The sequence below is a fragment of the Heptranchias perlo genome, chromosome 10, assembly GCF_035084215.1.
Source record: "Heptranchias perlo isolate sHepPer1 chromosome 10, sHepPer1.hap1, whole genome shotgun sequence".
NCBI lineage: Eukaryota > Metazoa > Chordata > Chondrichthyes > Hexanchiformes > Hexanchidae > Heptranchias > Heptranchias perlo.
The window spans coordinates 84,830,364-84,853,144 of NC_090334.1; the positions used below are offsets into that span (position 1 = coordinate 84,830,364).

General features: G+C 46.3%; 1 protein-coding gene across 3 annotated transcripts in view; it reads left to right on the plus strand.

Moving 5' to 3' along the window:
- ttll5 (tubulin tyrosine ligase-like family, member 5) overlaps positions 1-22,781 on the plus strand; it is a 431,390-nt gene that overhangs the window by 62,566 nt on the left and 346,043 nt on the right. For all 3 annotated transcript variants that reach the window (XM_067992117.1, XM_067992118.1, XM_067992119.1), the window contains exons 9-12: positions 5,350-5,434; positions 9,810-9,911; positions 13,852-13,943; positions 14,640-14,747. In XM_067992117.1, the coding sequence (XP_067848218.1) occupies positions 5,350-5,434; positions 9,810-9,911; positions 13,852-13,943; positions 14,640-14,747 (387 nt within the window). The remainder of the gene's footprint in view (positions 1-5,349; positions 5,435-9,809; positions 9,912-13,851; positions 13,944-14,639; positions 14,748-22,781) is intronic.

A 22,781-nucleotide genomic window follows, 5' to 3' on the forward strand; every position in this document is an offset into this window, starting at 1 on the left:
ACCTCTACTCTATCAAACCCTTTCATTATCTTAAAGACCTCTATCAGGTCACCTCTCAGCCTTCTCTTTTCTAGAGATAAGAGCCCAGCCTGTTCAGCCTTTCCTGATAACTATATCCCCTCAGTTCTGGTATCATCCTTGTGAATCTTTTTAGCACCCTCTCAAATTCCTCTATATCCTTCATATAATATGGAGATCAGAACAGTTCACAATACTCCAAGTGTGGTCCAACCAAGGTTCTGTACAAGTCTAACATAGCTTTTCATTTCTGTCTTTCTAGAAGTGAACCCCACTGCTTGATTTGCCTTTTTTATGGCCGTATTAACCTGTGTCGCTACTTTTAGTGATTTGCTTATTTGTAACCCATGATCCCTTTGCTCCTCTATCCTATTTAGACTTTTATTGTCCAAGCAGTATGTGGCCCCCTTATTCTTCCTACCAAAATGCCCCACCCCACACTTTTCTATATTGAAACTCATTTGCCAATTACACGTTCATTCTGCAAATTTATTAATGTCCACTTGCATTTTGACGCATTCTTCCTTTGTATTAACTACATCCTCCAATTTAGTGTCATCCGCAAATTTTGAAGTTGTACTTCCAATTCCCGAGTCTAAATCGTTGATGTCAATTGTGAACAACAATGGTCCCAGTACCAATCCTTGTGGAACATCACTTCCCACTTTTTGCCAGTCTGAGTGGTTACCCTTAACCCCTACTCTCTGCTTTCTAGCCAACTTGCTACCCATTCTGTTACTTGTCCCCTAACTCCACATGCTCTGATCTTAGCCATGAGTCTACAATGTGGTAGCTTATCGAAGGCCTTTTGAAAATCCAAATATATTACATCTACTGCATTACCCTTTCTGTTACTTCTTCAAAGAATTCAATAAGCTTGGTCAAGCAGGACCTTCCCTTCTGAAATCCGTACTGACTATTCTTTATTATATTTTCAGTTTCTAGATGTTTTTCTATTACATCTTTGAGTAAAGATTCCATTATCTTTCCTACCACCGACGTTAAGCTAACTGGTCTATAGTTCCCTGGACTGTTTTTATCTCCATTTTTAAATATAGGAATCACATTAACTGTCCGCCAGTCCTCTGGCACTGTTCCCTTTTCTAATGAATTTTTATATATATATATAAAATAGTGCCTCTGCTATATCCTCCCTAACTTCTTTTAATATTCGTGGATGCAATCCATCCGGACCAGGGGGTCTTATCTTCCCTAAATTTAATTAGTTTATCAATTATCTCCCCCCTTTCTATCTTAAAAGTTTTAATATCTTTTTCGATCTCTTCTTCCAGTGTCCTGCCCACCTTGTTAGTCTCCCTGGTAAATACAGAGGCAAAGTAACTATTCAATATTTCTGCCATTTCACTGTCATTACCTGTAAGCTTATCTTGTGCATCCCTTAGTGGCTCCATCACTATCCTGATTTTTCTTTTGTTATTTATGTGTCTGTAGAATACTTTACTGTTTTCTTTTCATTTTCCATAATTTAATCTCATAGATCCTCTTTGCTTTCCTAATTGTTTTTTTGACTTCTTTCCTCACCTCTTTGTATTCCCTTTTGTCATCCTCTCCTTTATTGTCGATGTACTTAGTGTATGCCTTTTTCTTTAGTTTCAATTTTACCCATATCTCTTTATTCATTCAAGGTGTTTCATTATTGGCTCGTCTATTCCTGCATATACCTCACTTTCTTGGCTTTATTTGGTCATCCTCTCTTGCTTCTCTTAAACTGCAAATACACAATCAAATGCGCCCTTCCTCACCCCCGCATCTCTGCATGGGCACCGACTTGCATGCCCCACTGAGGAAAGGTGACTCGGGCACTCTTGGCTGGGTGATAAGTGGTCATCAATTTGCCCCAAAAGTTAACAGCAACTTTTAATATTGTTTCCTCCTATGATCAGGGAGCAATGCATGGTGTAGCAGCGTGAATGGGGAGTTCAGTGGTTGATTTTGTTAAATATCCCTCTCTAGCCCGGCCAATCGTAACAAGCCACTGTTTTGAATTGGGCTAAAACTGTCCACTAAATTCTCCAGTTGACGATCCGGATTCTTTCCCCTCAGTCTGGTTCAGTAAAAACTGAAGTCGAATACATTTTAATGTTCATCACAACTTTAATAGCAGGTCTTAGTCTGTAGCTTCAATTCAGATTCCTGAGAGAATCCGAACGATTCTAACAGAATAAGGAGACAAAGACAAAGACAAAAACTCATACCTTTATACAAATCAATAGGGGTTGGAACATCATTAACACAAGAGTCAACACCAATCATAAGCCGGGCACAGGTTGCCATGCGAGGTTACATTATTTCCGGCCAATCATAGATAATCATGTGCTGACCATGTTGCTGTTAGACATCAAAGGGGATACTTCCTCACCTTCCAACTTGGAATGTTCTTCCCTGTTCCTCCTGTTCCTTATCTCCCAACCTGGAATGTCTTTCAACTTTGGCTAAGCTCGTTACCTATATTGATCTGCCATAAACATGGAGACATTCAGACCAGTCCTTGAATCACATCAAAGACTCTACATTGCTAAGACCATGCAAACCTGCTGACTACGCAAACATATGGCCCAGCAGGAGGCCAGGCCACCTGTACCAATCTCAGTTACTAACTAATTAACCCTTTCTAACCATTTTGCATTCTGCTTCTTTGCCACGTAGGCATTTTAATATTTTACCGAAAACTGACCACGTAGGGATTCTCACAGTCACACTGCTACACCATGCATTGTTCCTTTCATGGGATGTGGGCGTAGTTGGCAAGGCCGTCATTTACTGCCCATCCGCAAGGATCCGTCCGTAGCCCTCCTTTTCCACATTTGCAGGCTGCTCCTTGCAGACATCATCCACAGATATTGGTGTCAGCTTCCACATGTGTGCTCACCGCTACCCCTCTCGACCCCTCCATGGCCTTATCCCGCTCTATCTATGTAACCTTCTCCAGCGCTACAACTACCTTCCAAACTCTCCATTCCTCTGACTCCAGCGTCATGCATTACCCCCACCCCCCCACCCCTTTCCGTGCCTTCAGCTGCTTAGGCCTTCTGCTCTGGAATTTCCTCCCTAAACATCTCTGCCGCTGTACCTCCCTCTCCTCCTTTAAGACCCTCCTTAGAACCCACCTCTTTGAGCAAGCTTTTTGTCACCCCTCCCAATATCTCCTCCTTTGGCTCCACATCCATTTTTTGTTGGTTGTGTTTCTCTGTGTTAAAGGCACTATATAAAGGCAAGTTTTTCTGCTTGTTCCATAAATAGACCACATGAGTTTACAACACAGAAAAAGGCCATTCAGCCCATCGTACCTGAGCCAGCTCTTTGCTAGAGCAATTCAAAAGTAATCCCACTGCCCCGCTCTCTCCCCATAGTCCTTTGCATCAAGTATTCAGTTTTCCCTATGGCAAAGCAGTCCATGCTCCAACAAGCCTGTGTGTGAAGAAATATCTCCTAACCTATCTTTTCACTGTCTTAATGTTAATTTTAAATTGTTGACCCCTTGTTGCTGACTCCCCAACCAGAGGATACAAGTCTTTCCTTGTATGGATTTCAATGTAGGCAAGTGTGAGGTCATCCACTTTGGACCTAAAAAGGATAAATCAGAGTACTTTCTAAATGGTGAAAAGCTTGAAACAGTGGAGATCCAAAGAGACTTAGGGGTCCATGTACATAGATCATTAAAATGTCATGGACAGGTACAGAAAATAATCGAAAAGACTAATGGAATGCTGGCCTTTATATCCTGAGGACTAGAATACAAGGTGTAGAAGTTATGCTACAGTTATACAAAGCCCTGGTTAGACAACACCTGGAGTACAGTGTTCAGTTTTGGACACCGGACCTTAGGAAGGACATATTGGAGGGAGTGCAGTGTAGATTTACTAGAACGATACCTGGACTCCAAGGGTTAAATTACGAGGAGAGATTACACAAACTAGGGTTGTATTCCCTCGGATTTAGAAGATTAAAGGGTGATGTGATCGAAGTTTTCAAGATATTAAGTGGAACTAATAGGGTAGATAGAGAGAAACTATTTCTGCTTGTTGGGGAGTCTAGGACTCGGGGACATAGCCTAAAAATTAGAGCCAGGACTTTCAGGAGTGAAGTTAGGAAACACTTCAACACACAAAGGGTGGTAGAAGTTTGGAACTCTCTTTTGCAAACGGCAGTTGATGCTAGGTCAGTTGTTAATTTTAAATCTGAGATTGATAGATTTTTGTTAACCAAAGGTATTAAGGGATATGGGGCTAAGGCGGGTATATGGAGTTAGGTCACAGATCAGCCATGATCTCAGTGAATGGCGGAACAGGCTCGAGGGGTTAAATGACCCACTACTGTTCCTTTGTAGCTTATTCACTCTATCATAGAATTTACAGCACAGAAACAGGCCATTCGGCTCAACTGGTCTATGCCGGTGTTTCTGTTCCACATGAGCCGCCTCCTTCCCTACCTCATCTCACCCTATCTCCATATCCTTCTATTCCTTTCTCCCTCATGTGTTTATCGAGCTTCCCCTTAAATGTATCTATGCTATTCGCCTCAACTACTCCTTGTGGGAGCGAGTTCGACATTCTCTTCAAAACTCCATGATAATGAAAGTCTTTATTAAATCTTCTCTCAGCCCTCCGAGCCCCTGAATTAGTTTCCAGGTTAGATTGTACAGGGTCTGTGCAAGGAGACACGATGGGTGGAATGACCATCTCTTGCTTGGTGTATTTGTTCTCCACACAATAACCAGAATCCTTCACTCCTGAGGAATGGTCTAGAATATCCCATGTTAATTCTTAAGGCTGATTTTCCAAATCTGTGCTCCTGAAGAATATTGGAGGGTGGGGGGGAATGTGATGAGTATAATCAAATTGTAAATATGTTTATGATTTTGCTACACATGGGTGCACAGAGAAAATCTTCACTCCAAACTTTCACTGGCAATAAATTACTTTTGAAGTGCATCGACTGTTGTTATTTTGGAAATTGCAACAGTGAGACGAAGGGACGGTTAATCTGTTCTCTTAGGTGCTGTTGGTTTGGGGAGGAACGTTGGCCCAGGGCACCGGGGAGAACACCCCAGCTCTTCTTCCAATAGTGCCGAGGGATCTTTAATGTCCACCTGAGCAGGCAGATGGGGCCTTCGTTCTCTCAGTAGTTCACTGGAGTTCCAGCCTAGCCCTAAAGTGGGGCTTGAACCCACAACCTCTTGACTCTGAGACGAGTATGTTGCCAACTGAGCCAAGCTGCCAGTGTAAGAGAAAGCTGAGTCAGCTGCATTCTGAGTCAAAGGACAGCGTGTCCATGCTTGGCATTATTTACTTTTGTTTTTGCCACGTACAGACTTCAAGTTTGATGTGCGATTATATGTCCTGGTGACGTCCTATGATCCTCTGGTGGTTTATCTCTATGAAGAAGGTCTGACGAGGTAGGAAACCACTAATTAAACATCACTGGCGTGCGCTTCTGTATCGTCCGTCAGTGTTTAATCAACAACGTGCATTTATATGGCGCCTTTAACGTAGGTGTTTCATGGAGGTATAAGGGAAACATGCTGAGCCAAAGGGGGAAAGATTAGCTTGGTCAAAGAGGTGGGTTTTAAAGAAGGGTTAGAAAAGAGGAGGGAGAAGCAGAGGGAATTTCAGACTGTGGGACCTAGGTGTCTGTAGGCATGGTCCCAGTGATGGGGGTTGGGGAAGAGGAGGGAGATACACAACAGGCTGGAGTCGGAGGAACGGAGAGTTCGGTGGGCGGTTGTGGCAATGGAGAAGGTTACAGAGATAGGAGCGAGGCCATAAAGAGATTTAAACTCAAGGATAAGAATTTTAAAATTGAGGTGTTGGTGGGCTGGGAACCAGTGTAGGCCAGTGAGGGCAGGGTGATGGGTGACCAGGACTTGATGTCAGGTAGGATATGTAAGGAATCTTACAACACCAGGTTATAGTCCAACAGTTTTATTTGAAAATCAGGTGATGAAGGAGAAAGCCTCCAAAAGCTTGTGATTTTCAAATAAAACTGTTGGGCTATAACCTGGTGTTGTAAGATTCCTTACATTTGTCCACCCCAGTCCATCACCGGCATCTCCACATCACAGGTAGGATATGGGCAGCAGAGTTTTGGATGAGGTGTTGTTATGGAGGCAGGAAGATGGGAGGCCGGCCAGGAGAGCATTGGAATAGTAGAGTCTGGAGGTAACAAAAGCATGGATGAAGGTTTCAGCAGCAGATGGGCTGAGGTAGTGGCAGAGACGGGCGATGTTACGGAGGTGGAAGTAGGCGGTGTTGGTGCTGGAGCGGATATGGGGTCGGAAACTCGACTTGGGGTCACATAGGAGTTTGAGGTGGATGCTGAAGACGATGGCTTTGGACTTCCTAATGTCTACTTAGATGAAATTAGGGCTCATGTACGACTGGATATCAGACAAGCAGTCTGACAACGCAGGCAGTCGAGGGGATCGAGAGAGGTGGTGGTGAGGTAGAGCTGGGTGTCATCGGTGTACATGTGGTACCTGACGTTGCATTTTCGGATGATGTAGCCGAGGGACAGCATGTAGATGAGAAATAGGAAGGGGTCAAGGATACATCCTTGGAGTACTCCAGAGATAACAGGATGGGAAGAGAAGCCAATTGGGATAGATTCTGCGGCTACGATCAGATAGGTAACAGTTCACAACATGTACTGACATTACCTCGCTCCACTTCAATACCAGGTTTCTTCCTGGTTTGATCCAAAGTTCCCCTTGTGATTTTCCTTCCACCTCCTGCTGTAGTGCAATTAATAAAAAGTACATCGGGGGAAGTAAAACCAAGTGTAACATGACTGTGGGTACCAGGAGTTTACTCATTTTCATATCCTCCTTCCTCACCTCCCTATTTCCACCAGCACACACAGCCCCACTCCTACATAGGAACAGGAGGAGGCTGTTCAGCCCCTCGAGCCTGTTGGACCATTCAATCAAATCATGGTTTAACTCCATTTACTCGCCATTGCTCCATATCCCTTGATGCCCTTGCCCAACAAAAATCTATTAAACTCAGTTGACCCCCAGTCTCTGCAGCTTTTTGGGGGAGAGAGTTCCAGATTTCCACTCCCCTTTGTGTGAAGAAGTGCTTCCTGACATCACCCCCGAACGGCCTGGCTCTAATTTTAAGGTTATGCCCTGACACCGGTTGACTCCCCGTTCCCTGCTCCACCTTCAACGGCTATTCTTTAAGCCACTGTGCCCTGGCTTCTGCAACTCCCTACCTAAAAACAAAAACCTTTCTGCTCCCCTCGCAGGCTTCTGTTCCCCTTTACCCTGCTGCTCAGTGTCCCACTCCCTTTCCCTCGGGCCGGGAAATCTCCGTTAATAAATGCTGTTGACTGCCATTTTACTAATGGGCCACACGATGGCGACTAAACTCAACGTTTTTTCCGTGTTTGTTCCGAGTTTGTTTTTTTTTTGCTCTCTCTTTTTTTGCCTTTAATTTTGATCTTGAAGCAGTTCCCCTCCTGTCCTGAGCACGTGATCACCCGAGTAGAATGTGTTTTTTTCCCTTGCACGGTGAGTGGCAGAACAGTCTGGAAAAACATTTTGCCGAGGGTTCCGAACCTGGTCTCCTGAGAGCAGTTTCCACAGGCTGCTGATGTTTGAAGACCCTAGGGGGCGGTGTGTGGGTTTTCATTGTGTAGGCGTACACTCTCCTCTTTATGGGACTGATCCATATCATCCTCATCTTGTCTGCTGAGGGCTCGGATTGGCTGCAATTGATGTAACACTTTCAGAGTATATTTGATACAGTGAATTTCTTGACCTCCCCCCCCACACACACACACACCCACACACACACACACACACACACACACACACACACACACACCCGCGCCTCCCCTGCTTCATACACACAGACCTTATGTTCGTGAAGGCAATGACGCTGATCTTTACTCTTTGATTATGTTAAAAGCAGTTAATAAATTTGAAGTTATTCAACAGTGTATTTTACAGAGTACTGGCGTCCCGGCCAAACTTCCTCCCTCAAGCAACGCCACCAGGAAACACATCAACTGCTCGTTCACCTTGTGCTTTTTTAAAAAATGGGATCTTGCTGTTCACATCTTCTGTTTTTTTTTTGTGGGATCTTGCTGTTCACAAAATGGTCGCCGTGTTTGCCTACATAACAACAGTCACCACACTTCAAAAGTCATTCACTGAAAGAAGGGACTCGCATCTATATAGCGCCTCTCGTAACCTCAGAACTTCCCACAGTGCATCGTAGCATGTTGTATGAATAACGTCAATGCATTTACCTGTGTCCGACCTGTCGCCTTCTCGTTCTCTTGCTTTATCTGATCCCTCGTAGTCCTGTACCAGCTCTTCCAGACCCCACTGACCAGTTCCTTTTCTGTAATCAAAGGCGACTGATTATCTTTGGTTTAAGTTCAAGTCACACCCTTCAGGGAGTGAATTGTTTAATTTAGGAAGGATTATGAGAAACGAAAACATTTTTGTGGCACTGTGAGGGTGTACGATGATGAGAGTAAGTTTGGGCAGCGTCTGAGGGGACTGCGCTAGTGATGTCTGCCAGCTCTGGAACGAAAAACAAGACCATATAATTGGTAAAGGTGCTTCATTGCTCGTTCACCAATAGGTGGCAGCACTATTTAGGCTCACGGGTATCAGCCGAGTAAATAATTGTTTAATTCACCCGGAGCAGGGCAGTGTGGTGGGACACTGGGGCAGATTCAAATACAGGGCCATGGAATCACAGGGCAGTGAGAGATCCCTGGCATGGCTGCAGGTACCCGCTACTTTAACAAGGTGCGCTCTTGATCTCATCTGGGCTGTCGTCAGAACTTCAGACAATGGCTTTGCACTGATTTCTCCTGTTAGTTGGCAAGGATTTTGTACCATCATTCAGTGCTCTCCTCTCTCCTGTATCTGCTCTGTGTACACCCTGGATTTTCTGTGCTCTCCTCTCTCCTGTATCTGCTCTGTGTATACCCTGGATTTTCTGTGCTCTCCTTTCTCCTGTATCCACTCTGTGTATACCCTGGGTTTTCTGTGCTCTTCTCTCTCCTGTATCCACTCTGTGTATACCCTGGATTTTCTGTGCTCTCCTTTCTCCTGTATCCACTCTGTGTATGCCCTGGGTTTCTGTGCTCTCCTCTCTCCTGTATCCACTCTGTGTATACCCTGGGTTTTCTGTGCTCTTCTCTCTCCTGTATCCACTCTGTGTATACCCTGGGTTTCTGTGCTATCCTCTCTCCTGTATCTGCTCTGTGTATACCCTGGGTTTCTGTGCTATCCTCTCTCCTGTATCTGCTCTGTGTATACCCTGGATTTTCTGTGCTCTCCTCTCTCCTGTGCCTTTCTCTCCTACAACTTGTTCTGTTCCTGTCCTGAATATGGGGAAAATAATAATCCCAGAAAGCAGATGCATAGGTGCACTGCCTGGTGTTGTATGGAGCCTTACAGACCAGGATTGTCTCAGAACCGATCCTGGTCTGTGCTGAGGTAACAGATCGCAGTCAGTGTAGTGGTTGGAGCTCAATTAGGTTCCAGCCTGTGACCCACTCCTGGGTATCCTGGGATGGAAGATTGAAACTCCAATCATTTAAAACTAGGGAAGTAATTTTCCCAAACATTTTCCCCAGTAATTGGATTGAGTCTTTTTGTTGAGACCATTTTCCCCCTTCTCCCTTCACACTATCGCTTCCTTTGAGCCAGGCACTGAGCGGAGAGGAGTTGAGTGTGTTTCCAGTGAAGTTGAGCGAAGTTCCCCAGCTTGTGGATATAACTAAAATCTCTACTTTCTTTTTAACAGGTTTGCTACTGTGAAGTACGACCATGGAACAAGGAACATCAAGAACCAGTTCATGCATCTGACGAACTACAGCATCAACAAGAAAAGCCGCGACTATGTCAGGTAATGTCCGTCTCTGTCCCTGCCCTTGGGACAGTGTAGAGGGAGCTTTACTCTGTATCTAACCCGTGCTGTACCTGCCCTGGGAGTGTTTGATGGGACAGTGTAGAGGGAGCTTTACTCTGTATCTAACCCGTGCTGTACCTGCCCTGGGAGTGTTTGATGGGACAGTGTAGAGGGAGCTTTACTCTGTATCTAACCCGTGCTGTACCTGCCCTGGGAGTGTTTGATGGGGCAAAATCCTGGAATTCCTTGCCTAACTATCGTGGGAGTGTTCGATGTGGCAGTGTAGAAGATGTATTGAAAAGGCAGTATGCAGGGAGCTTTACTTTGCACCTGCTCTGTTAATAAGTACTGATACAACTTTCCAAAGCTCCTACCTGGGATGTAGAAAATCCTAAACCTCCTCCTGAGCTGGATGATTCTATACTTTGATAAAAGACACAAAATACTGGTGAGCAAGAAAGAATATTAAAAATGAAGCCCCAAAAAGAATGAGATTTTTAGACAAACTGTGATGCAGAAACTTCAAAGCTGAGCCCTCGACCAACCCAACCCCACGCAGTTAGAACAGAACACACAGTCCCTGTCTCCTGGTGTGGACAAATCACAGTTAGAACAGAACACACAGTCCCTGTCTCCTGGTGTGGACAAATCACAGTTAGAACAGGGCACACAGTCCTTGACTCCTGGTGTCGACAAATCACAGTTAGAACAGAACACAGTCCTTAACTCCTGATGTGGACAAATCACAGTTAGAACAGGACACAAGGTCCCTGTCTCCTGGTGTGGAGAAAGCACAGTTGCATACGAACATATGAATTTAGAGCAGGAGTAGGCCATTCGGCCCCTCGAGCCTGCTCTGCCATTTGATAAGATCATGGCTGATTTGATTGTGACCTCAACTTTCCCGTCTACCTACTATAACCTTTGACTCCCTTGTTAATCAGGAATCTATCTAACTCAGCCTTAAAAATATTCAATGACCCTGCCTCCACCGCTCTCTGGGGAAAGGAGACTCACGACCCTCTGAGAGAAAAAAATTCTCCTCATCTCTGTCTTAAATGGGAGACCCCTTATTTTTAAACTGTGGCCCCTAGTTCTGTCTCTCCCACAAGGGGAAACATCCCCTCAGCATCTACCCCTTCTAGTCCCCTCAGGATCTTATATGTTTCAATAAGATCACTTCTCATTTTTCTAAACTCCAGTGCATACAGGCCCAACTTGTCCAACCTTTCCTCATAAGATAACCCCCTCATCCCAGGAATCAGTCGAGTGAACCTTCTCTGAACTGCCTCTAAAGCAATTGTGTCCTTTCTTAAATAAGGAGACCAAAACTGCACACAGTATTCTAGATGTGGTCTCACCAATGCCCTGTACAACTGTAGCAAAACAGCTCTACTTTTATATTCCATTCCCCTTGCAATAAATGACAACATTCCATTTGCCTTCCTAATCACTTGCTGTACCTGCATACTAACTTTTTGTAAATCATGTACTAGGATACCCAGATCCCTCTGTACCTCAGAGTTCTGCAATCTCGCTCCATTTAAATAATATACGGCTTTTCTATTCCTCCTGCCAAAGTGGACAAGTTCACATTTTCCCACATTATACTCCATGAGCCAAATTTTTGCCCACTCGCTTAACCTATCAATATCCCTTTGCAGACTCCTTATGTCCTCTTCACAACTTACTTTCCTACCTACCTTTGTGTCATCAGCAAATTTAGCAACCATACATTCGGTCCCTTCTTCCAAGTCATTGATGTAGATTGTAAATAGTTGAGGCCCAAGCACTGATCCCTGTGGCACTCCACTCGTTACATTTTACCAACCTGAAAATGACCCATTTATGCCTACTCTCTGTTTCCCGTTAGCTAACCAATCCTTTATCCATACTAATATGTTACCCCCAAACTATGAGCTCTTATTTTGTGTAGTTTAGCCTTTGATGTGGCATCTTGTCAAATGCCTTCTGGAAATCCAAGTCCACCACATCCACAGGATCCCCTTTATCCACATTGCTTGTTACTTGATCAAAGAACTCTAATAAATTAGTCAAACACAATTTCCCTTTCACAAAGCCGTGTTGACTCTGCCTGATTGCATTGAGATTTTCTAAGTGCCCTGCTACAACCTCCTTAATAATAGATTCTAGCATTTTCCCTATGACAGATGTTAAACTAACCGGCCTGTAGTTTCCTGCTTTCTGTCTCCCTCCTTTCTTGAATAGAGGAGTTACATTCACTATTTTCCAATCTGATGGGACCCTTCCAGAATCTAGGGAATTTTGGAAAATTAATACCAATGCATCTATTATCTCTGCAGCCACTTCTTTTAACACCCTAGGATGAAGTCTGTCAGGACCTGGGGACTTGTCAGCTTTTAGTTCTAATAATTTTTTCAGAACCCTTTCCCTGGTGATTGTAAATGATTTAAGTTCCTCCCTCCCTTTCACCTCTTGATTCACAATTATTTCTGGCATGTTATTTGTATCCTCTACAGTGAAGACGGACACAAAATATCAGTTCAATTCATCCGCCATTTCCTTATTCTCCATTATTAATTCCCCAGACTCACTCTCTAGAGGACCAACGCTCACTTTACTTACTCTTTTCCTTTTTAAATACCTGTAGAAACTCTTACTATCTGTTTTTATATTTCTAGCTAGCTTTCTCTCGTACTCTAATTTCTCCCTCCTTATTATTCTTTTAGTCATTCTTTGCTGTATTTTGTATTCTGTCCAATCTTCTGACCTGCCACTAATTTCACGGAATTGTATGCATTTTCTTTCAATTTCTTAACTTCCTCAGTTAGCCACGGATGGTACGTCCTTCCCATAGAGTCTTTCTTTCTCACTGGAATGTATCTTTGCTGAGTGTTATGAAATATCTCATTAAATGTCTGCCACTGCATCGCTACTGACCTATCCCTAAACCTAATTTCCCAGCTCACTTTAGCCTGCTCGGTCTTCCTGCCCTCATAATTGCCCTTATTTAAGTTTAAACACTAGTCTTAGACTTACTCTTCTCTCCCTCAAACTGAATGTGAAATTCAATCATATTGTGATCACTGCTACCTAGAGGCTCCTTTACAATGAGGTCATTAATTAATCCTGTCTCATTACACATTACCAGGTCTAGAATAGCCTGCTCTCTGGTTGGCTCTAGAACGTGCTGCTCTAAGAAACTGTCCCGAAAGCACTCTATGAACTCATCTTCCAGGCTACCTTTGCCAATCAGATTCTTCCAATCTCTGTGCAGTTTAAAATCACCCATGATTATGGCTGTTCCTTTCTCACAAACCCCCATTATTTCTTCCTGTATACCCTGTCCTACAGTGTGGTTACTGTTAGGGGGCCTATAAACTACTCCCACAAGTGACTTCTTGCCTTTACTATTTTTGCAACCTCTAGCCTTATCTGCTGGTGCATTCTTAAATTTGCATTTGCATGGAGAAATCACGGTTAGAACAGGGCACACAGACCCTGACCCTGAGCACTACACCAACATTCACTCCCTTCACCACCGGCGCACTGTGACTGCAGTGTGTACCATCCACAGGATGCACTGCAGCAACTCGCCAAGGCTTCTTCGACAGCACCTCCCAAACCCGCGACCTCTACCACCTAGAAGGATAAGAGCAGCGGGCACATGGGAACAACACCACCTGCACGTTCTCCTCCAATTCACACACCATCCCGACTTGGAAATATATCGCCGTTCCTTCATCGTCACTGGGTCAAAATCCTGGAACTCCCTTCCTAACAGCACTGTGGGAGAACCTTCACCACACGGACTGCAGGGGTTCAAGAAGGCGGCTCACCACTACCTTCTCAAGGGGCAATTAGGGATGGGCAATAAATGCCGGCCTCGCCAGCGACGCCCACATCCCACGAACGAATAAAAAATTGTCCCATGTTGTTATTCTGTCGTTTGCAGCTGTGATGACCCAGAAGTGGAGGATTACGGGAACAAGTGGAGTATGAGCGCTATGCTGCGGTACCTGAAGCAGGAGGGAATGGACACGGCCGGTCAGTGACTGCTCCCGCAGGGCTCGTAGCCCAGTTTCAATTTTTTGTTGCTTTCAGCCCACTTCAAAAATTCAGTTCTCCAGTTATCTCCCGCACATTCCTGCTGGATTGAGGACGGTCGGGATCGGATCTGGAGTACCCTTTACCAGATCTACCCACCCTGTCTTCAGCCGCAGAGAGGGGTTGTCCACCCATCGGAGACAGGAGCTGAAACCCCTGTGTCATGACTGTCGGGGACGTGAGGTTAGCAGCTGATGGAAGGCTCCAATCTTGGGCTTGTCCTTTATATTGGCCTTGCCTGTCCTTGGTCCAGGTGAGCATCGGAGCGGAGTTGCTATCTCTGCACTGCTGTTGCACCAGGTCTGCTCGGTTGACAATACAAGGCTCTCTCTGAGTTCTGCGCACACAAAAATAGATTGGAGAATGAAACGTTCAGGCAACACCCCAGCGGTTGTGGTGGGTTGTCCATTTGGGCGATTCATTGGCGGTGTGCAGCCCCGCGATATTGTACCAAAGCCTTCAGGAGGATGAAGAAAAGTGCTGCACATTGTAGCCTTTGAGAAGCATGCAAAATGTGCATTCTCGAGAATGTTTGCTGTATCTGGAATAACCAAGTGTGGTGGGAGGGTTTGGTGTGTTGTGTAGACTTTGGAAAGAGGCTGTTTCCATTGTGTGTCTCCTCTTCCCTCTGTGTAGCTTTGATGGCTCAGATTGAGGATCTCATCATTAAGGCGCTCATCGCAGCAGAGCTGCACATCGCCTCAGCCTCCAAAATGTTTGTGCCCCACAGAGGCAACTGCTTTGGTAAGTTTCAGTTCCTGCTTGAAGTTTGCTTTGTAAAGAATCTTGGCTGTAGATTTGTACAGGTGGGTGTGTGTATTCGGGGTCTTCACCAGGAGTTCTCAAACATGTGAGTAAAACCATGAGCCCTACCTAGTTGCTACTTCATAGAATCATATAGAACAGGAGGAGGCCATTCAGCCCAACGCGCCTGTGCCGACTCTTTGAAAAAGCTACCCAATTAGTCCCACTCCCCCCTTTTTCCTCATAGCCCTGCAAATTCTTCCACTTCAAGTATTTATCCAATTACCTTTTGAAAGTTATTATTGAATCTGCTTCCACCGCCCTTTCAGGCAGTGCATTCCAGATCATTACAACTCACTACGTAAAAAAAAAAATCTTGTCTTCCCCCCCATCCCTCTGGATCTTTCGCCAATTATCTTAAATCTGTGTCCTCTGGTTACTGACCCTCCTGCCACTGGAAACAATTTCTCCCTGACTACTCTATCAAAACCCTTCATGATTTTGAACACCTCTATTAAATCTCTCCTTAACCTTCTCTGCTCTAAGGAGAACAATCCCAGCTTCTCCAGTTTTCCCACATGACTGAAGTTCCCTCATCCCTGGTATCATTCTAGTAAATCTCCTCTGCACCCCCTCGAAGGCCTTGATATCTTTTCTCAAGTGCGGTGCCCAGAATTAACACGATACTCCAGCTTAGGCCTAACCAGTATTTTATAAAGGTTTAGCATAACTTCCTTGCTTTTGTATTTGGGGTCTATATCAGAAGTTCTCTCTGTACTTCAACACTGCACTGAGGGAGCGCTGCAAGATCAGAGGATGAAGGTGTTAAACCAAAACCCTGGTCTACCTGTTTAGGTTGAATGTTAAAGATTCCACGGCACTATTCGAAGAAGGGGAGGGGAGTTCTTCCAGTGTCCTGGCCAATATTCCTCGCTTAACCAACACCATTAAAACCGATTAACTGGGCATTCATCACACTGCTGTTTGTGGGATCTTGATGTGTGCAAAATGGCTGCTGTGATTGTTGCTCATTGTGTAAAGTGCAAGTCTTTCTTGCTTACTGTTGTTTCTTTTCCCTCCTTTGCTTTCGCTTAAGAAAGAACATAAGAAATAGGAGCAGTAGTAGGCCATCTGGCCCCTCAAGCCTGCTCCGCCATTCAACAAGATCATGGCTGATCTTCTACCTCAACGCCATTTTTCTGCACTATCCCCATATCCCTTGATGCCTTTAATATCTAGAAATCTATCGATCTCTTTTTGAATGTACTCAATGAGCCTCCACAGCCCTCTGGGGTAGAGAATTCCAAAGATTCACCACCCTCTGAGTGAAGAAATTTCTCCTCATCTCAGTCCTAAATGGCCTACCCTTTATTCTGAGACTGTGACCCCTGGTTCTAGACTCCTCAGTCAGGGGAAACATTCTCCCTGCATCTACCCTGTTGAGCCCTGTAAGAATTTTGTATGTTTCAATGAGATCACCTCTCATTCTTCTAAACTCTAGAGAATACAGGCCTAGTCTACTCAATCTCTCCTCATAACACAATCCTGCCATCCCAGGAATCAGTCTGGTGAACCTTCGTTGCACTCCCTCTATGGGAAGGACATCCTTTCTTAGGTAAGGAGAACAAAATTGTACACAATAATCCAGGTGTCATCTCACCAAGGCCCTGTATAACTGCAGTAAGACATCCTTGCTCCTGTACTCAAATCCTCTTGCAATGAAGGCCAACATACCATTTGTCTTCCTAACTGCTTGCTGCACCTTCATGTTTGCTTTCAGTGACTGGTGTACAAGGACATCCAGGTCCCTTTGTACATCAACATTCCCCAATCTATCACCATTTAAATAATACTCTGCCTTTCTGTTTTTCCTTCCGAAGTGGATAACTTCACATTTATCCACATTATACTGCATCTGCCATGTATTTGCCCACTCACTCAACTTGTCTAAATTGCCTTGAAGCCTCTTTGCATCCTCCTCTCAACTCACGATCCCACCTAGTTTTGTGTCATCAGCAAACTTGGAAATATTACATTTGGTTCCCTTCTCCAAATCATTGATATATATTGTGAATAGCTGGGGCCCAAGCACTGATCCCTGCGGTACCCCACTAGTCACTGCCTGCCACCCCGAAAAAGACCCATTTATTCCTGCTCTCTGTTTCCTGTCTGTTAACCAATTTTCAATCCATGCCAGTATATTACCACCAATCCCATGTGCTTTAATTTTGCACACTAACCTCTTATGTGGGACTTTATCAAATACCTTCTGAAAATCCAAATAAACCACATCCACTGGTTCTCCCTTATCTATTCTACCAGTTACATCCTCAAAAAACTCTGGTAGGTTTGTCAAACATGATTTTCCTTTCATAAATCCATGTTGACTTTGTCAAATGCCGTTGATATTTTCTAAGTGCCCTGCCAGGTCTGTGAGTTAGGTACAAGCTCATCGCTCCCTGTGACAGACGTGCCCTACAGTTTCAGAACCTCTGGTCCATACCTATTTAATAGGGTTGTGCACCAGGAATTTCCGCTGTGACTTTGGTGGAAGATTAGTGGAAGCATTGTTTTCGTGTCTATGCGGGGTTTTCGCTGATCAGGAGAAGCTCCGAGGACATTTCCCGTGGTGGTATGATTGTGTGGAGAAGGAGAACATTTTCCCATTTGATATGCAGTGTGGCTTCTTCAATCCTTTTAGTGTGGTGTTAGACAAGTAAGGCGCAGGTCGGGCACAGGTCATCTATGGCATGGGGCTGATACAGTGCAATGTGGATGTTGTGATGCACAGTTCTGGTAAGTGGCTGGCATCTGTTCTGTGTTGAAGGACTGTAACATCTGCTGAAACCTATCTAGGTCATGTCAGGTCCCCTGTTTGATATCTCCTGCTCTCTCACTCGCTCTCTCTATTGATAGAGCAGCTTCTGTCTGTTGTAACTTTAAACAATTCCATTAAGATGAAGAACAACAGGTGACTGTTATGTGCAGACTAATCTCTGACTCACGGTTATGAACCAGAACCAGGTAATGACAGTCATTGTCAAAGGATTAGCTCCCACCTTGATTCCCTGTCATGCTTCAGGCTGAGCCCTTATCATTGTTCAGTCACAGTCAGTGCTGCCACTGCCTTCTTTTGGTCATCTTCAGCTGTCAAAAAAGAAAAAACAAACTGTTGCAGGGGATCAGAGGGTAGTGGAGAGCTCGCGAACAACAGCACTGTAAAATCGTATAGGGTCACAGGGACAGGAGGAGGCTACTCAGCTCCTCAAGCCTGTTCCACCATTCAATTAGATCATGGCTGATCTGCATCTTAACTCCATCTACTTGCCTTAGTTCCGTATCCCTAAATACCCTTGCCTGGCTCCATCTATCAATCTCAGTTTTGAAAGCTACAATTGACCTCCAGCATTCACAGCTTTTGGGGGAGAGAGTTCCAGATTTCCACTCCCCTTTGTGTGAAGAAGTGCTTCCTGACATCACCCCTGAACGGCCTGGCTCTAATTTTAAGGTTATGCCTCCTTGTTCTGGATTCCCCCCACCAGAGGAAATAGTTTCTCTCTATCTGCCCTATCAAATCCTATAATCATCTTAAACACCTCACTTACATCATCCCATAATCTTCTAAACTCAAGGGAGTTCAAGCCTAGTTTATGCAACCTGTCCTCATAATTTAACCCTTTTAGCCCCGGTATCATTCTGGTGAATCTGCGCTGCACCCCCTCCAAGGCCAGTATATCCTTCCTGAGATGCGGTGCCCAGAACTGTACACAGTATCTCCAGATGGGGTCTAACCAGAGCTTTATACAATTGTAACATAATTTCCACCCCTTTGTATTCCAGCCCTCTTGAGATAAAGGCCAATATTCCAGTAGCCTTTTAATTATATTTTGTACCTGTCCACTAGCTTTTAGTGATTTCTGTACTTGGACCCCTGAATCTCTCTCTGCTCTTCCACAGTTCAGAGAGGGTCTGCCAGTGAAATCTCCCAGTGCACTTCACAAGGGGAATTGGGCAAAGAGCAGGAGTTGGGAGGAGGTTAGAGCGGGAGAGTGAAGGAATGTCAGTGAGATGGGTTTTCAGGAAGTTGCTGAAGGTGAGGGGGCAGGGGATTAGGGAGAGGATTTCAGAGGGTGGGTACGTTGGCTGAAAGCTGTGCCATTGATGGAGGGTGAGAAACGGGACCAGTGTTGGAAGAGCAGAGGGTGTGAGCAGATATGTAGGGCTGGAGGAGGGTGGAGTAGGGTGTGGGGGTGTGTGGAGTAGGGTGGGGGGTGCAGTAGGGTGGGAGGTAGTGGGGATATAGGGCTGGAGGAGGGTTCAGTAGGTTGAGGGGGAGTGGGGATATAGGGCTGGAGGAGGGTGCGGTAGGTTGGGGGAGAGTGGGGGTGTAGGGCTGGAGGAGGGTGCAGTAGGTTGAGGGGGAGTGGGGATATAGGGCTGGAGGAGGGTGCAGTAGGTTGGGGGGAGTGGGGATATAGGGCTGGAGGAGGGTGCAGTAGGTTGAGGGGGAGTGGGGATATAGGGCTGGAGGAGGGTGCGGTAGGTTGGGGGAGAGTGGGGGTGTAGGGCTGGAGGAGGGTGCAGTAGGTTGAGGGGGAGTGGGGATATAGGGCTGGAGGAGGGTGCGGTAGGTTGGGGGAGTGGGGGTGTAGGGCTGGAGGAGGGTGCAGTAGGGTGGGGAGAGTGGGGATATAGGGCTGGAGGAGGTTGCAGTAGGGTGGGGGAGAGTGGAGGTGTAGGGCTGGAGGAGGGTGCAGTAGGGTGGGGGAGAGTGGGGGTGTAGGGCTGGGGGAGGGTGCAGTAGGGTGGGGAGAGTGGGGGTGTAGGGCTGGAGGAGGGTGCAGTAGGGTGGGGAGAGTGGGGGTGTAGGGCTGGAGGAGGGTGCAGTAGGGTGGGGAGAGTGGGGGTGTAGGGCTGGAGGAGGGTGCAGTAGGGTGGGGAGAGTGGGGGTGTAGGGCTGGGGGAGGGTGCAGTAGGGTGGGGAGAGTGGGGGTGTAGGGCTGGGGGAGGGTGCAGTAGGGTGGGGAGAGTGGGGGTGTAGGGCTGGGGGAGGGTGCAGTAGGGTGGGGAGAGTGGGGGTGTAGGGCTGGGGGAGGGTGCAGTAGGGTGGGGGAGAGTGGGGATGTAGGGCTGGGGGAGGGTGCAGTAGGGTGGGGAGAGTGGGGGTGTAGGGCTGGGGGAGGGTGCAGTAGGGTGGGGAGAGTGGGGGTGTAGGGCTGGGGGAGGGTGCAGTAGGGTGGGGGAGAGTGGGGGTGTAGGGCTGGGGGAGGGTGCAGTCGGATGGGGAGAGTGGGGGTGTAGGGCTGGGGGAGGGTGCAGTAGGGTGGGGAGAGTGGGGGTGTAGGGCTGGGGGAGGGTGCAGTAGGGTGGGGAGAGTGGGGATGTAGGGCTGGGGGAGGGTGCAGTAGGGTGGGGAGAGTGGGGGTGTAGGGCTGGAGGAGGGTGCAGTCGGATGGGGAGAGTGGGGGTGTAGGGCTGGGGGAGGGTGCAGTAGGGTAAGGAGAGTGGGGGTGTAGGGCTGGGGGAGGGTGCAGTAGGGTGGGGAGAGTGGGGATGTAGGGCTGGGGGAGGGTGCAGAGATAGGGAAGGCTACCAGAGGTAGGCTGGATAATGCAGAATAACGCAGTTTGAAGTCCCTCGCCTAATTGCTGCATGATTTCTCCACTTGGCTTTCTTACATGGATACTGCAGTACTTATGGGAAGAGAAAGTGGATTCGACTCTCGTGACCGTTTCCTAGCTGAGGAGATGTTGGTTGTCAGACACCGTACACATGTATTGGCCCACTGAGCACGTCTCACTGTCGCCCAGCTACCTTCACTGTCAGCTCTGACTGACCCGACCTTTAAAGGGCTTTTGTTTCATTATTATTCAGGCGATTTATTATTGCTCAGAATCCAACAGTTTCAGTGTCTGGGTTGCAGTATGTGTGCAGAGAATTGGATCACTGAACACGCAGCGTAGGAGTTTGCAGGAGGATGAGATGTGCCGTTCCTGCCCTGCGTATTGTGGATAAGGGTTGCCAACCTTCTAGGATTGTCCTGGAGTCTCCAGGAATTAAAGATTAATCTCCTGCACACTGTTTCAAGCAACCCAAGAGAAAAATCGCAGAGGTATTAAAAGAAAAGTTTTTTTTCCATTTTCTTTGAGCACTTTTGTTTATTGGTTATAAAAATATTGAAAATAGGTAAAAAAAAAAGGGGATTAGACTGGGCGGGGCGGCATGTGATGAAACCTCCTGGAATACATCCAAGCTGAGTTGGCAACCCTAATTGCGGAGCGGCAGAACGTGACTCAGCAGGGCACGGGCAATGGTCAGTGGGCCCTTGTTCCCTTTATTGGAGGCTGAGACCAATGGCACCTTTACTGTTTGTCCTCCAGTCAGAAGTTCACACTCCTGAGAGATTTTTTTAACCTGAGGTAGTTCATTTGGAGGAAAGTCGTGCCACTCTCTGTAGTGTGTGAGTGTGCGTGCGTGTCATTCTCAAAAGAGAGGGCAGAGAGATTGTGAGGGCACTGGCCAGATGGGGCCAAGCACAGTAGCACTGGATAAAATCAGTGCTTGGGTTGCGGTACTTGGGCAGAGAATTGGGCTCACTGAACATGCAGTCAGTGTAGGAGATTGCAGGAAGTGGAGATGTGCCGCGCCTGCCCTGCGTATTGTGGAGCGGCAGAATGTGACTGCTCGGCTGAGCAGAGGCAAAGGCAGTTATTACTTTTATCAGAGGCTGAGATCGACGGCCCCTTCACTGCTATCACACTCCTGAGAACTTTTTTTAAATTGAGGCAGTTCAGTCGAAGGAAGGTCATGCCACTCCCTGTAGCACGCGTGTGTGGGTACGCGCCCTTGCGCGTGTGAATGCGTGCACGCACGTGAGTGTGCGCGTGTGAATGTGCCATTCTCAAAGGAGAGGGCAGGGAGATGGTGAGGGCACTGGCCAGATGGTGTCAAGCACAGTAACACTGGACAAAATCCTCTGCCCTGCAAGCGTGCACAACGCAATCCATCGGAAAAGAAAAGTCTAATAAAAGAAAGAGTAAATATACAAGAGGAAAGAAAACCGCCATCAAGTGCTGGTTGGGAGCCAAGAGTCAGATGGTTTGCTTTGAATGCGTGGCTTCGGATTAATTTACCTCACATGGAGACAAGTTGACCCACTTATTATAGACTTAAATAACAAATTGTGTCCGAAGGTATTTCTCAGCTAATTGTGAAGCCTGCTTGCCCTGCTGTTTAGAAATTCTCCGAGGCCAGTATCACTCCGTGCTTCATACCCCTTCATTCTCCAATAAAAGGGCAAATCTGGCCCAGGAATTTCTCCCCTCCTTTTTCCCAAACCGTTTGTTTATTTTATAAACTACTGGCAAATTCCTTTTTTGAAGGTTTTATTATTTTGTTTTTTATATATTGGTGGTTATTCAACCTAAAACAAAGTACAGCCTGTACCCTTTGGCCTCCCTCTGCTGCCACCAACCTCTTCCCCTCGCCGTTAATTAAAGAAAAAGGTTCTCTGCCCTTTCCCTTACTTGTTTAAGGTAGCAGCTTTTCTTCTCTCACTCTCTAAATTGTAGTTGACAGCTGAGGATTTGTATTTCCCATTCCCTCCTTGTTTTGGGTCACTAAGAGTTTGTGGCTCGTGTCAGGAGTATTGTTAACTAGTAGCAAACCCGCAGAGTGCTGGGCTGTGGCGCAGAAAGCTGGTATCTGTGTGTCTGGTTGTAATTAGACAGGACTGAAGAACGCATAGGATGCTCTCCTTCAGATAGAAGCTGCCTGCTGCAAGGGAAGCGAGGCTTCGAGCTCGAATGAGTGTGGTTTCTGAGTCGTTGACAAAGTGTCCCGTATGCTATCACTGAGAGCGACAGTGAAACAGGTGGATTGCTTTAGCGCCCTGCTATCGAAGAAAGAAAGAACAAAATCGCATTTCTGTCGCGCCTTTCACGGCCTCATGATGTCCCAAAGCGCTTTACAGCCAATGAAACACTTTTGAAGTGTAGTCACTGTTGTAATGTAGGATATGCTGCAGCCAATTTG